Source organism: Melozone crissalis, unplaced genomic scaffold, assembly GCF_028551555.1.
Source record: "Melozone crissalis strain CALT ecotype California unplaced genomic scaffold, PUWL_Pcris_2 ptg000005l_1, whole genome shotgun sequence".
NCBI lineage: Eukaryota > Metazoa > Chordata > Aves > Passeriformes > Passerellidae > Melozone > Melozone crissalis.
In genome coordinates, this window is record NW_026535783.1 from 6,054,883 (window position 1) to 6,067,797 (window position 12,915).

The 12,915-nt window shown below is 48.6% G+C and overlaps 1 protein-coding gene across 1 annotated transcript in view; it reads right to left on the minus strand.

The window, feature by feature from the left end:
- Nucleotides 1-802: 802 nt before the first annotated feature.
- Nucleotides 803-12,915, minus strand: part of LOC128942718 (coiled-coil domain-containing protein 171-like) — a 32,818-nt gene continuing 20,705 nt past the window's right edge. Inside the window, exon 12 of the mRNA XM_054285345.1 lies at nucleotides 803-859. Coding sequence (XP_054141320.1) covers nucleotides 803-859 — 57 coding nt within the window. The remainder of the gene's footprint in view (nucleotides 860-12,915) is intronic.

The window sequence follows — 12,915 nt, forward strand, 5'->3', positions numbered from 1 at the left end:
TACTGACAGAGTCAGAATATGCCCTGACACTCTGTTGGTCAGGGTGTTGGTAGCAGTCCAAAAATGGACAGCATGGTGGCTGTAGCTTTCTTGGAATGGTGGATGTGGTTCTTTTGAAGCAGTGATCCTGTAGAAGGGTGTAGTCTTCCTCTGAAGGTTCAGCGGTCGTGTAGATGCGCTTGGTCTTCTTCTGGAAATCTAGTGAAAAAAAAGCTGCTCTTCTGGGAATCTAGTGGGAAAAGTGCCTCTTTCCTGTGAGTCAGCTCCCCCCACCCTTCTTGCTGCTTCTCCTACCCCGACCACGGCTTCCCCTGCCCCCACTGCGCCCGCCCCCACTGCAGCCACCTCTGCTGCGGCTCCCCCTACCCCTCCTCCCGTTCTCCCCCCGCTCCCGCCGCAGTCCTTCCCATCCCCGCCACCAGTCCCTCAATCCCAGCCCCCACCCCTGCTGCTGCCACCTGCACCCGGGCGTGTATCCCCATCCCATCCCTGCCTGCTGCACTGGCAGGTCTCCCTGCATGCCGGCACACCCCAGCCGCAGCACACCACGCTGTACCCGCGGCAGCCCAGACCAATCCCACCGGCCCCTCTCCCCCGCTTCTCCTTTACCCCCACCCCAGGCTTTCCAGCCGCCCACCCACCCTCAATGTCACCCGAACGGAACCTCAGAGACCCCCCACGGTACCACCCCACTTCCTCAAGCCTGTGCATGTCATTCTGCTGCCCTTCCAGCTCCACTGCTGGCTCCCTCTGGCCAAGCTCTTTTGTGCCTTCTCTCAGCCATAAAAACCCCTGCAAAATCTCACTCCAACGCGCCATAAAAAGCATAGGCCACGGCCTGCTCGCTCTCATTCCTCCTCTAAGGACAGCAGTGGCAGTGACTCTGATTCTCATACAGAGGACATTGACCCATGGGCTCTCATTAAGATAGAAGCGACCAAGGCAGGAGACTGGCAGATGGCACAAAAAATTAACACCTTCTCCGTAGATTATAAAAAGGGAAAAAGAGAAGGAGCCACTAATAGAAAAACATGGGAACCTAACTCAAAGAAGGAACTCACACAATTAAGAAATATAGCCAAAGTACATGGCAGAAGTTCACATATTTTTAGACATTTCCTAGAAGCTATGTTCTCAACACATATTTTAGTACCCCATGACATTAAAAATATTGCCCACTGACTCCTTGCCCCAGCAGAATATATGTTTTGGAAAAGGCATTGGAAAAGACAATTAAAAACATTATTAGATTCATATTCTACAAATGCTGGTAAGTCTGATTTCACTGTTGAACAGCTGGCTGAGGAAGGGGATTTACAGAAACCCTCTGACCAAGCTGACCCCTTACCTAAGGAAGCATTACACGATGTGGCACTTGCAGCAAAAACTTCCTTGCTTCTTACCCCAGATAACTCTATCCCTACCCAACACTTTTCTAATGTTAAACAAGGAGTAGATGAAAGCTTTATCAAATTTGTGGACAGAATTAAAGATGCTCTGAAAAAACAGCACAGAGGCAAGAAAGGGGCTGTTATGCAAGCTTGCCATGAGTAACCCAAATGAACAATGCAAAACAATTCTGAGGTCTCGACCCTTGGATACAGAACCTACCTATTACATGCCCTGTTCTAAAAGACTTTTACACTGCTTTCCCTCTCTCTGTGTTTTCACACTTGTTCAACAAGGTTTTCTTTCTAAGAATATTAATCACAATATCCCAAAAAATGGTTGTGTATTTGCTCCCTAAGTATTTACAAAGGAACAATTAAAAACCAAAAAATCTGTATACATGCTGGATGTAAAATGCAAATAAAAATGAACTTGAGAATTCTCCCAAAAAACCTTAAGAAAAAAACCCCATGTATCCTGTAAAACCCAGAGTATCCATCTACAGAATACAAAAATGGGCACGTTCTAGAAGACAAAATTTGTAAAATGATTCTGCACAGAATTCTATGCTTTCAAGCTTTTTGCCCTTCAGGGGCAGTGCCATTCTCTGAACTGGAATGCTCTGAGCATGTTCTGCTCACCACGGCAACTTTCTGCTCTCCCCTGGTACAGATCATCCTCCCAGCAAAGGGGGAGTGCAGCCACCACAACTCGCAGCACTTTCCCACACAGCAAGAACCTGAAGTACAGAGATGGCTTTCACCAGCTCCTGCGGGTTCTAATAGTGCCACCTCTCGGCTGCTGAAACCCTGAATTTCTGTGTCGCGATGTCTTAGTTTATTGACTTAAATCTTCTGTTATCTTGTGGTGCGTTCAAGTGTTCCCCGAGTAATTACACTTCGGTCTCCCCTGTGTTATGATCTCCTACCCAAATGGCCGTCAAGGAATCTCCTCCCTCCTCCCTAGATTTTTCCCTGTCTGTCAAGACAACCCGGCCCCTTGGGCCCATCCATCAGCCCAAACCCTACCCTTTGTTCCAGAAAGTTCCCTGTCCCTCACCCCAAGATCCAATCCCCACCCCAACCCTGTCTCCTCCCCTTGTTCTGATTTGTTGTAGCCTTCAAAACCACACCATGAGAGTCGCTTATTGGTTACTATATGGTGTCCACCCCCTGTTTTGAAAGATTTTAAAAACCCGTGCACAGCAGGGATGGGAGTTGTTTTTAGTTTTGCTTGTTGTTTGCAATTCATTTCTATGTGCTTTTCTCCCGCCTTTTCTGATAAATCTGCTGTATTTTACACTGCAGAAGAGCTTCCTTTGTCTCCTTCACTTGGTCCTTGTTGGTGCTCTACAGGTCTCTACTGGTAGGCAATTAGCTTAGAGGTTCTGGCTCAGGCAAAACCCTAAGCTAGCCAGTTCCCCATTCTTGCCACTGTCCTTGGAACATCACAAAGCTAGCCAGGGCTCTGGAGGGACAGTGACCCATGCCCTGGCATGTCACAGCCCCCAGAGCCACACCTGCCAGGCCACAAGCCCCAGCCCTGGTCCCCACTGCCAACCGCAGCAGCTCCTGGGCATCTTCACCCTGAGTGCAAAGTGCAAAGGCAGCCACAGGTGCCCCCCAGAGCGCTCTGGATCCAGGCTGCAGACACCCTAAAGCCAGCACTGAGAGGGACATGGATGGGGACTGCAGCTGCATCTCCCAGTGCTCACCAGCTCTGACTGCTTGCTCAGTGCACCCAAACCTCACCTGCAGCACCTTGAGCACATTTACTCTTCTCGTCTATTCTGGAACGTGATGTTCCCCCATCCTCTACCAGCGCTTTGCAGGGAGTGATCAGCTCCCAGCTGCTCTGCTACCCTGGCCTTACTTTCTGTTTCCTAGCAATGAATTTAATGGATACACTCATGAGTATCCCCACACAGCATTTGTTTCTCAGGACCTCTTAGGCAAAAAAATTCCACTGATGACTAGTTTTTGCACAGAGGAGGAGGTGCTGACAAACATAAGGCACAAGCAGGGCTCGGGCATGAGAATTCCTGATCCACAGGATTCCACCCATTGGTGTTGCCAACTGCTTTGCTCGTATGTTACACCCAGTTTGGGACAGAAGTTGCTGTTGCCAGGGTAGGAAAATTTGGAGAAATAAAGACGCAGAAGACAACCAAGAAATCCCAAGAGGAAAAATATTTAGAAACACAGAGCACAAAAGTTCTCGGAGATGGTTCAATAGAAAATGCCACCAGCAGTGAGCAGAGCCCAAGGCTGGTCACTGCCACCAGAGGGGCTCCTCAGTCCCTTGCTGGTTTATATCTCATCCCTACTTGGCTCTCTCTGCCCCTTCAGCAGACACAGCCCTGCCTGGAAAGGGCTCCATGCTCTGGTGTTCCCAGCTTGCTCCAGGCTACATTTTTAGCAGCACTGAAAGAAGAGGTGAAACAATGCCATTTTTTGTCCTGCTTGCAAACTCTTCTCCTTCAGTGTTATTGCCAGAGATCATCCTTCTGTCAGCTTGGCGCTGTGTCTGCTGCTGCAACCTTGTCCATGTCCCTTCCATCAGCTGCTGCATATCGGCGCTTGTTGTCCCACATGAACTGAGAAGAGCAAAGATTGAATTTTCTTGGTTTTTCCAACAGACACAACAAATCTAAGTCCAATAACTTGGTTGTTTGTTTCAGCCCTCCTCGTAGATAACTCTTTCCTGCTTTAATGCAAAAGGTTCTTTTCCTACATGGATGGAATGTTCTGTAATTGGCAGTTGTTTCAGGCTGTTAGGCACTATGGGACTTTTCTGTTGTCTCTGATGGGGATTTGGTGAATTTTCCATTGGTCACTTGGTGGAGGCCCCATGGGCTGAACTCAGCGGCCGACTCTGCTGTCCCCAGGGGATGCATTGGGACGCCAAGCCTCTCAGGGCTGGAATTCGGGGTTGGGCGGGCTCGGAGCGCGCGGGGCCTGGGCCCGTGAGGAGCTGCTGCTGGCGGTGGCTGTGCTCAGCCCGCTGTGCCAAGCAGCCGCGGCCATGGAGACACGGGCGGGAGCTGTGGCCGATGCCGGCAGGCGGCCCGGGCCGGCTCGCAGCTGCGAGGACGCCGGCAGCCTGTGCCCTGAGGCCGAGGCTGTGGCGGGCGCTTTGCGGGCAGGGTTTTTCCGAGGCGGCCGCAATGTGCTGCCTCCCGTGTGGGCCCGGCTGCGTCAGAGGCAGGCGGGAGCGCGGCGGGGCCGGCAGCGGCGGGCAGAGGCCGCAGAGAGCAGCAGCCCGGCCGGGCCCGCTGCGGAGCGGCACGGAGCTGCCGGACAGCCCTCGGCCATGGCTGTGGGCACAGGGCAGGAGCAGAGGCAGGAGCCGCGGCAGGAGCCGGCCATAGCGGCAGCTCGCCGTGCCCGGGGCCGCAGCCGCAGCTCTCCCCTGCCGGCCACAGCAGCAGCCGGTCGCCTCCGAGGCTCCGGCGCTTCCCCAAGACCAAGGGCTCGGCCCCCAGCACGGCCTGGAGCCCCGCAGCTAGAGGAGCAGCCGGCACCGCAAAGGGCAGCGCAGAGGGCGCAGGTTGAGGAGGAGGACATGAGGCTCGCTGTGGGCCGCGCTGGGGCAGCTCTGCCCTCTCGGCCTTCGCCTTGAGCCTTTTGCTTCTTTTCCAGGAGCCCTGATGCCCGTCCTTGGCAAAGGGCCCCCGCAGCCCTTTCCAGGCGTTCAAGAAAAGCTCTCTCAGTGACAGAATCACAGAGTCAGTGGCTTGGAAGACAGACACCTTCAAGATGATCGACTCCAACCCATGTCCTAACAGCTCAACTAAAGCACGGCACTGAGTGACACATCCAGTCTTCTTTTAAAGGCTTGCAGGGATGGTGAGTCCACCAGCTCCCTGGAAAGGTCTGTCCCAGGAAGAACCAAGATAACACTGGGGCCTTCTACCCCCCAGCATTTGGAGCTCTGGAAGTTTGTCTTTCTGCTTAGGCAGAGGCCATAGAGAAGGGCTGGGAAAAGTAGTCACAACTAGAGTGCCCTATAGAGCTCTAAATAGATATGCAAAGAATACAGAAAACAGTAAAGAAAAAGGCATAACCCAAATGGCATCAGCAAAGTCTTGGGCATAAACACATAGATGCAGATGGTCTTCTCAGCCCTCTTTGTATTTCTGGGAACCAGAGGAATCCTGCTTTGAGCCTCTGGGGAGATGGGTTTGGGAGGTAAAAGTTCATTGCTTTTTTTTTCCTTGGGGCAGCTCCTGTTCGTAGCATCAGCTGAGCCTCTCTCCAGCCTGATGCCTGTTCTGATTGTTGCAGCAAAACAATTGATGGCAGACAGAAGACACTGACACTTGCAAAGATGTGACTTTTTCCAATGCCAGCTGTGAGTGGGAGTCAGAAGACTCCAGAAAGCCCAACTCCATTGGAAGATTGCCTTCCTTTTCATTCTGTAAAGAAGCTCTAGATCCACTTGCGAATTGTCAGTTATTTGTTAAGGATGGGAAGTTGTCTTTCATGATTTTTTTCCATGTGGTTTGGAAGTGGATAAGGCTCTCCTTCATTCACAAACTCCAGACCCAAGTGCCTTTGGAATATGGCCCACTGGGCAGTTTTTGCCCAGCCATGGTACTTGTGGATAGAAGAAAGCAAGGGCAATGGTATTTGCAGCCAAAACCCAGCAAAGCTTGGCTCAGCCAAAACATCCTGGGGAGAGAGAGGCCTCCAGCTTTTCCTAGAAATCAGCAGAGTTCCAGCCAAATGGTTTTAAGTGCACTCTCTTTGCCTGGATCAGAGCCTTGCTCAGCTGAAAAAGCAGAAAGATCAGCAAGGAGTTCCCAAAGGCCCATCACATTGTTTTGATTTTGCTCATCTTGTGTAAGTTTGGAACTAAACATGTGTTTGCCGTTGAGCTGATGAGAGGAAAAAAAACCCAAAAACCAAAAAACTAACAAAAAAAGCGCCAAACCCAAGAGGCTTATGACAGGGCCATGACATTCCACAAGAGGAATCACTGGTGTGCATTTCATGGACCTCTCTCAATCCTAGAAAAGTATTGTAGCCCTGATTTAAAATAGACCAGTATGAACCAACTTGGAGAGACAGAGACTGAAATGGCTTATAGGGTTTGTTTTAAAAGTGAGGAAAACTACCCAAAGGGTGTTGTTTTGGGACATTTTAAAATAATACTACTTCAGAATTACCAACTGCAATAAATCAAGAGGTAAAAAAGAAATGATTTGGTATAGGAATAATTAGAAACACAAAAAATGTGAAGATATGAATGCATGTTTTCATAAAAATCATGAAATTAAAGACAAATAGATGCCCTGAATTACAATAGAAAGGCAGGTAGAACTATACTTGAATTAGCTCTTTTTACATTGCTGGAATTTTTTTCCTTCTGAAGTGGAGCTAGTAGGGTATTGCTGAAGAAAAGTGACCCAGGCAGGATGGGGCAGCGTGCTATGCTCCCTGCAGAGGCTGCCAGGGGCTGCCCGAAGAGCGCCCTGCTGCAGCCAGAGCCCTCCTGGCCTGCGGCCTGGGAGCAAAGGGCCAGGGCAGCCACCTCCTCCTCGTCCTGACCCTGCCACTGCTCCTTGCTGCTGCTGCTGCTGCTGCTGCTGCTGAGGGAAGGAGAACCAAAGGCTGTCGGTGGAGAACACCAGGCCATTGCTGCTGCAGTCTGTCCTGCCCTAACCCTGCCTTCAGCGCTGTGCAGAACCTGGACATCCTGGACAAGGAACAACAGCTGGCGTGTGCTTGTGGCTCCGAGGCTCCTGAGAGCTGATGTGTAACTGGGAAAAGCTGCCCCAGCCCTGACTCTGCCCCTGCAAGTTGTGGCAGCAGTGCAGACTGTCTCTGCACAACCATCTGCCGTGTCCTCGGTCCACTTGGTTTCCTTGCCTGCCCGGGGATGCCCACCCTCAGGGTGCCACATCTGCATGGCTACACTTCTGGGAACAAGTGAGCACAGCTTGGCCAGAAGAAGAGGTCAACTTCCCACAGTCACGTGGTGAGAGGTCAAGTACTTGTCTGTCACTGGACAGCACCAGGGCAGGCTCTTGCTTGGTATCAGTGGCTCTCTTGACTGTTTGTTCCTTGTCATACCTCTGTACACGTTGCAACCATGTCACCAGCTCACAGCGGGTGTCCCTGCACTGCCACCAGCATGATTTTTGGCGACCTGGCTACGACTCAAAGCAGCCCTACACCGCAAATCCCTGGAATGCTGCCCCTGACCAAGAATATACTGACCCAGCTTGACAGAGCCATCAGTTCTGAGAAGGATGTTGCCGCTCTTCACATCTTGGTGGCTCACGTAGTTTGAGGGCAGAAAATGCAGTCCTTGCAGGCACAAGAAGAGAAAACAGGAAGAGGAGGGCAAAAAAATGTGAGTTCATCACAACAGAAAGAAAACAAACTCTCTCAAAGATTCCCTCTCCAGGGGAATGGGGAGTATTGGCAGAACACAGTGCCATTGAGAGGAAGAGCTGGCTCACCCACTGCCAGTATCTTCCAGTTCAGTGAATTTCATGATGGGATTTTCCTGCTCTACTATTTTCTCAGAGGGAAACAAAATGCAAGATGCTGACTTTAAAGAAGAGATCCCAGCTTGCAGGACATATAAAAGGCAGCCCCACTATCTGGGGCTCTCCGCCGTTTGTGCTCAGCTGGGTAACAACCACCACAATAGCAACAGGACAGGCAGCCCTGCAGTGTAGATGGCTGGCACAGAGGCTAACAACTGATTTTATACAGTTGTTTGAAGAGTTCTCTTGACAGGAAACAAAGCACAGGTAGAAGCATCCCACGCTTGAGAGACAAGGAGATCTTCCTGGTCCTGTTCTTGATGCAGGCAAGACGTCGGCAGCATGGACATGTCTCTTGACAGTGCCTTCTGAGCATATTCACAAATTCTGAGCAGCACTGAGAGATGGGACCATCTATCCCCAGTGTGGGAACATGTTTGCAGCTGGCCTAACTTCACACTGGATAGACATTCCACCAGAAAAACACCTGGCCCATGACTGTGCAGGGGTATCTGCGGTTGGACTCCTTTGCTGCCAGTATGTTCTAGTTCGGTGTATATCGTCATGGGATTTTCCTGGTTCACCATTCTCCCTGAGGGAAACAAAATGCAAGATGCTGACTTTAAAGCAGAGATGCCAGCTTCCAGGAGATACAAAACGCAGCCCCACTCTTGGGGGCTCTCAGCCCTTTGTGCTCAGCTGGGTAACAACCACCACAACAGCAACAGGACGGGCAGCCCTGCAGTGCAGATGGCTGGCACAGAGACTGATTTTGTACAGTCCTTTGAGAAGTTCTCTTAACAGGAAACAAGAGCTGTTGTGGTGCTGTGCCCACACCTTTGTGGGCTGTTCTTCTGGTCCAAAAACTGTTCCAGAAAGAAGTAATTCTTCAAAGAAAGCTGTCATCTGCATTTCAACTACTATCTAATATGTGATAATTTTCATCTAACAGTCCAAAACCACTAAGGGCATAAAACCTGTTAAGAGCAAAACTGAAGATGATTAGATATTTTTGAGCTTAAAAAAATTCCATTTTACTAGCTAAGAACAGGAAGGACAATGGGCGCGACATCATCTAGCAGATACTCTTTGCTTGGTAGAACCCCCTGACAGGTTCTACCAACTAGGCTTCAGGTTGGGGAACCCACAGTGTCTCAGTAAGTCAATCACCAACAGCAAAAGGCTCAGGGGAATTTTGTGCTACTGAGAATATAGACAAAAGCTTTTTTCCCCCTGCCATAAAGTTACTTCTTCAGGGAAACAGACCTGTTAAACTTTGCATTGTATTTATTATAACATTCACCAACATCCATACAGAGTTTAAACTGCTATGTTTATATTTCATTAAAATTTTTATTGAATACCCTCATTCCCACTGACTTTATTCTATTAAGTGAAATCTTCTTTGAGGATATATAAATCAGATCAACATTTTCAGCAAATGGGAGAACCTGGATTGCTGATGAAGCCATTCATTACAATGAACAGTAGTTTCCGAGGAATAAAAGAATTAAAAGATCTGAGGAATAAAAGAATTAAAAGACACTCTATCAAGGGAAACACAGAAGTTAATAAATAACCTAAAATACATTGTTTGGGAAAACTTTGATTAGATAAGTTAATAAATAATCTAAAATACACTCACAAAAGAAACTTTGGAATTAGAATATTTGAAGAAGCGAAAGTAGAAGCCAAAAAGTTAAGGTGACCTGCCAAGCCGTCAGAATCAAGCCAAGTGCAACAGTGATTTCTGCCAAGTCATGGAAAAACACGCCAAGGATGACAGGAAGATGCCCAAATTAGGAGAAGCTTAAAATTTAACTAAGGAAGACCAAGAGTTCCCGGAAGACTCCGCCTATATTCCTACCTGCCTATGAATATGCATGTAATAAATGATGTAATTCTTGTTCAAAAATTGTATAAAAACCTGCTTTTGCTGTACCTAATTTAGAAATCCACTTGGTGATTTCTCCAACGCGTTGTCAATAAATACCTCCTGCCTATAGACCTCAAATCTAGTCTCTGGGCAGCTTATTATCGCCTTTTGGGGCAAAATTCGGCATCATTTTTGGCGACCGCGGCAGGACAGAAAGGGTCCTCCCGAGCCTTGGCTCGGGGGACCGGGATCTCTTCAGGGCCCTTGACGGAATTCTGTCAGAGGGGATCCCCATCCCCCAGCCAACGCGCAACGGTGGACAAGAACTTTCTGCATCTCCTGCTCCAAATTAAGAGGTATTTATCTTTGTTTAAGGGTTTTATGGTAAAGCGCTTTTATCGGGAAACGAGGGTCAGACGTGACCGCTCGAAGGGAAGCCGGGGGACGCCCTGGTAAAGAATCCCAGTTGTGTTAGAGGTACGGTAATAGTAACGCAGGTTAGAGTCCTGCTGTGAGGAATATTTGTTTTTCGTAACGCAGGTTAGAGTCCTGCTAAAAGGAGTATTTGTTTTTCGTTTATCTTGGTATCTTTGGAAAGAATATTTGTTTTTCGTTTATCTTGGTATCTTTGGTTTGTTCTTATTATGTGGGAAACCGTTTTAACATTGTGTTTAATGTTATAATACTGTGAATTAAGGGTCAAGAACTGAAATTGTTCTCTTAGACCGGAAGAGAGGTCGGTCAGTTTGTGGTATTTTTGTGTCTGCTCTATGTGTCTGTTGCAAAATCTTACAGGAGGCGTCTTGTCACTCTTCATGTAATAGACACACGTCTCAATCCCGGGAAGAAATTTGTCACCCCCTGCAATTGTTACGGTGCTTTGCGATTGCATGAATCTGGCAAACCGGTATCTCACGGTCTGTAGGCGACCTCTCGTTACCCTACCTGGTAAACAATCCGTTCTGATATAGACCATAAGGTAGGAACTATTTCATAAAGGTGTGTGGGTGAGAGTGAATGAGACGCAGCATCGCTGCGAAGCGAGAGGGAGTCCCACTTCGCATTTCCTGTTCTTCGTGAGAAGCCAGGTCGGAAACGGACAAAGCGATTGGAAATTGTGTGTGTGAAGTGTTAAAATCAATTGGCATACAGTATTTGCGAAAAAGAGGCTGTTCCGGTTAAACAGAAAACGCAGACACAGGAAATAGCAATGGGAGGTCAACAGAGTAAGGACGTAAATATGAAAACCCCCTTAGGATGTATCCTAAAACACTGGAAGGACTTGGGAGGGATTCCGGGGGGAAACATAAGTAAAAAGACACTCCTTAAATATTGCACACAGTGGTGGCCATTGTATAAGTTAGATGATGATGAGAAATGGCCACTGGAGGGAACAACTAATTATAACACTATTTTACAACTGATGCTTTTCCTCCGTCGACTTAATAAATGGGATGAAGTGATGTATGCTGACATGTTCTTTACCCTAAGAAATAAACCAGAGTGGCAAAAAGAATGTGGGGTAAATGTAGCACCTCAGGACCCCCTAGTACTAGCTCTAGAAAAAGATAAGAAAGGTTCAAAGCCTAAAGAACGTTGCTGTGATGCATGTAGCATTGGGGAACAATGCCTTAAGCTAACGAGAAGGGATAGTGGAAAGGAGAGCGAGATAAGCCTGTGGGAATATCATCCATTCGCCCCAGGACGGGAAGGGCCTCTACCCAGGCCAAAAGAGGAACAAGGGGATCTTAGCCCATTAAAGGAGCTGGAACGATGGTGGAAATCTAAGTTTGGGCGCAGCCCTCAGAAGCTAGACAACAGTTGGCAAGAAGGTAGCCCATCAAAATCGGGGGTTGAAAAGAGGGAAAGCAGCCCGCAAGGACCAGATAGTCCACAGGGGTCGGGGAACTACAGGGATGCTGACAGCCCACCTAGACTAGAAGTTGAGAGGGAAGAAGCCAGTCCACATGGAGCTGAGAGCCGAGGGGAGACACGCAGCCTGCCCGAACTAAGTCCATGTAGGGCTAGTAGCACACCTAAGAATGGAAGTTTAAGGAAATCAGGTACCTGTAGAATGGAAACTAGCACACCGAGGACTAGAGACAAAAGTAGCTCACTGGGAGGCGATGTCTCTGAGTTGAAATATAGTGAGAAGAATGACTATGAGGCATGCGAAAGAGAGACAGAGAACAACTCACAGAAGCTGAATATAGTAATCAAGATAGAGGATAAGAGAGACGGAAGGGGAATGGAAGATGAGGAGGACAGTAACCCGGAACAGGACAGGCGTCGGCAGATGCGGGAAGAAAGGCGACAGATGCAGAGCGAGAGGCGGTTGGACTGTGTAAACCATGCTAGGGGAGTAGTAGGAAAAGAGTTGACAGAAATTGAAAGTGAAGATGAAGAACAGGGAAAGGGAAAGAGAAAAGAGAAGAGAAAGAATAGGGAAGACACTGAGGCACAGGAAGAAGATCCCGGGGAGGCAATCAGTCACTCGTATTATACCAGATCTGTGGCACGGAGGGAAGCAAAGCAAAGAGAGGAAGGTAACCATACGATAGCTCCTCTCCGACAAATTATGCCAATGGTAGGGGAAAGGACTAGGGTAAAGGTGCCGTTCTCCACGAGTGACTTGAACAATTGGAGGGATGAGGCAAGGAACTTCAGGAGGAATCCAGAGGGAGTAGCGAAGAGGTTTGAGTTAATGGCAAAGAATTTAGATATTGATTGGGAAGATATAGAGGTGATGCTGTCAGAATTGACAGATACAGAAAGGGAACTCGTATTGGAAACAGGAAAACTACATGCTCAAGTATTATCAGGGAGACTAGAAGATAATTTCCCCAGCAGTAAACCAGAATGGGACCCGGGCAACGAAGAGCATTATCGGCGGCTGGTGCAGTATAGAAAACTGATAGCGATGGGCTTGCGTAATGCGATCCCTAAAGCTATCAATTGGTCGATGCTATATGACATCAGGCAGGGAAAGGATGAGACCCCATCAGAGTTTTTGGATAGACTTAGGGCAGCCATGAGACAGTATACACCCCTGGACCCAGCAACGGAAGAAGGGAAACAACACCTGTTAGGATTAATGATGGGGCAGAGCAATCCAGACATCAGGAAGAAATTACAAAAGCTTGAGCATCCA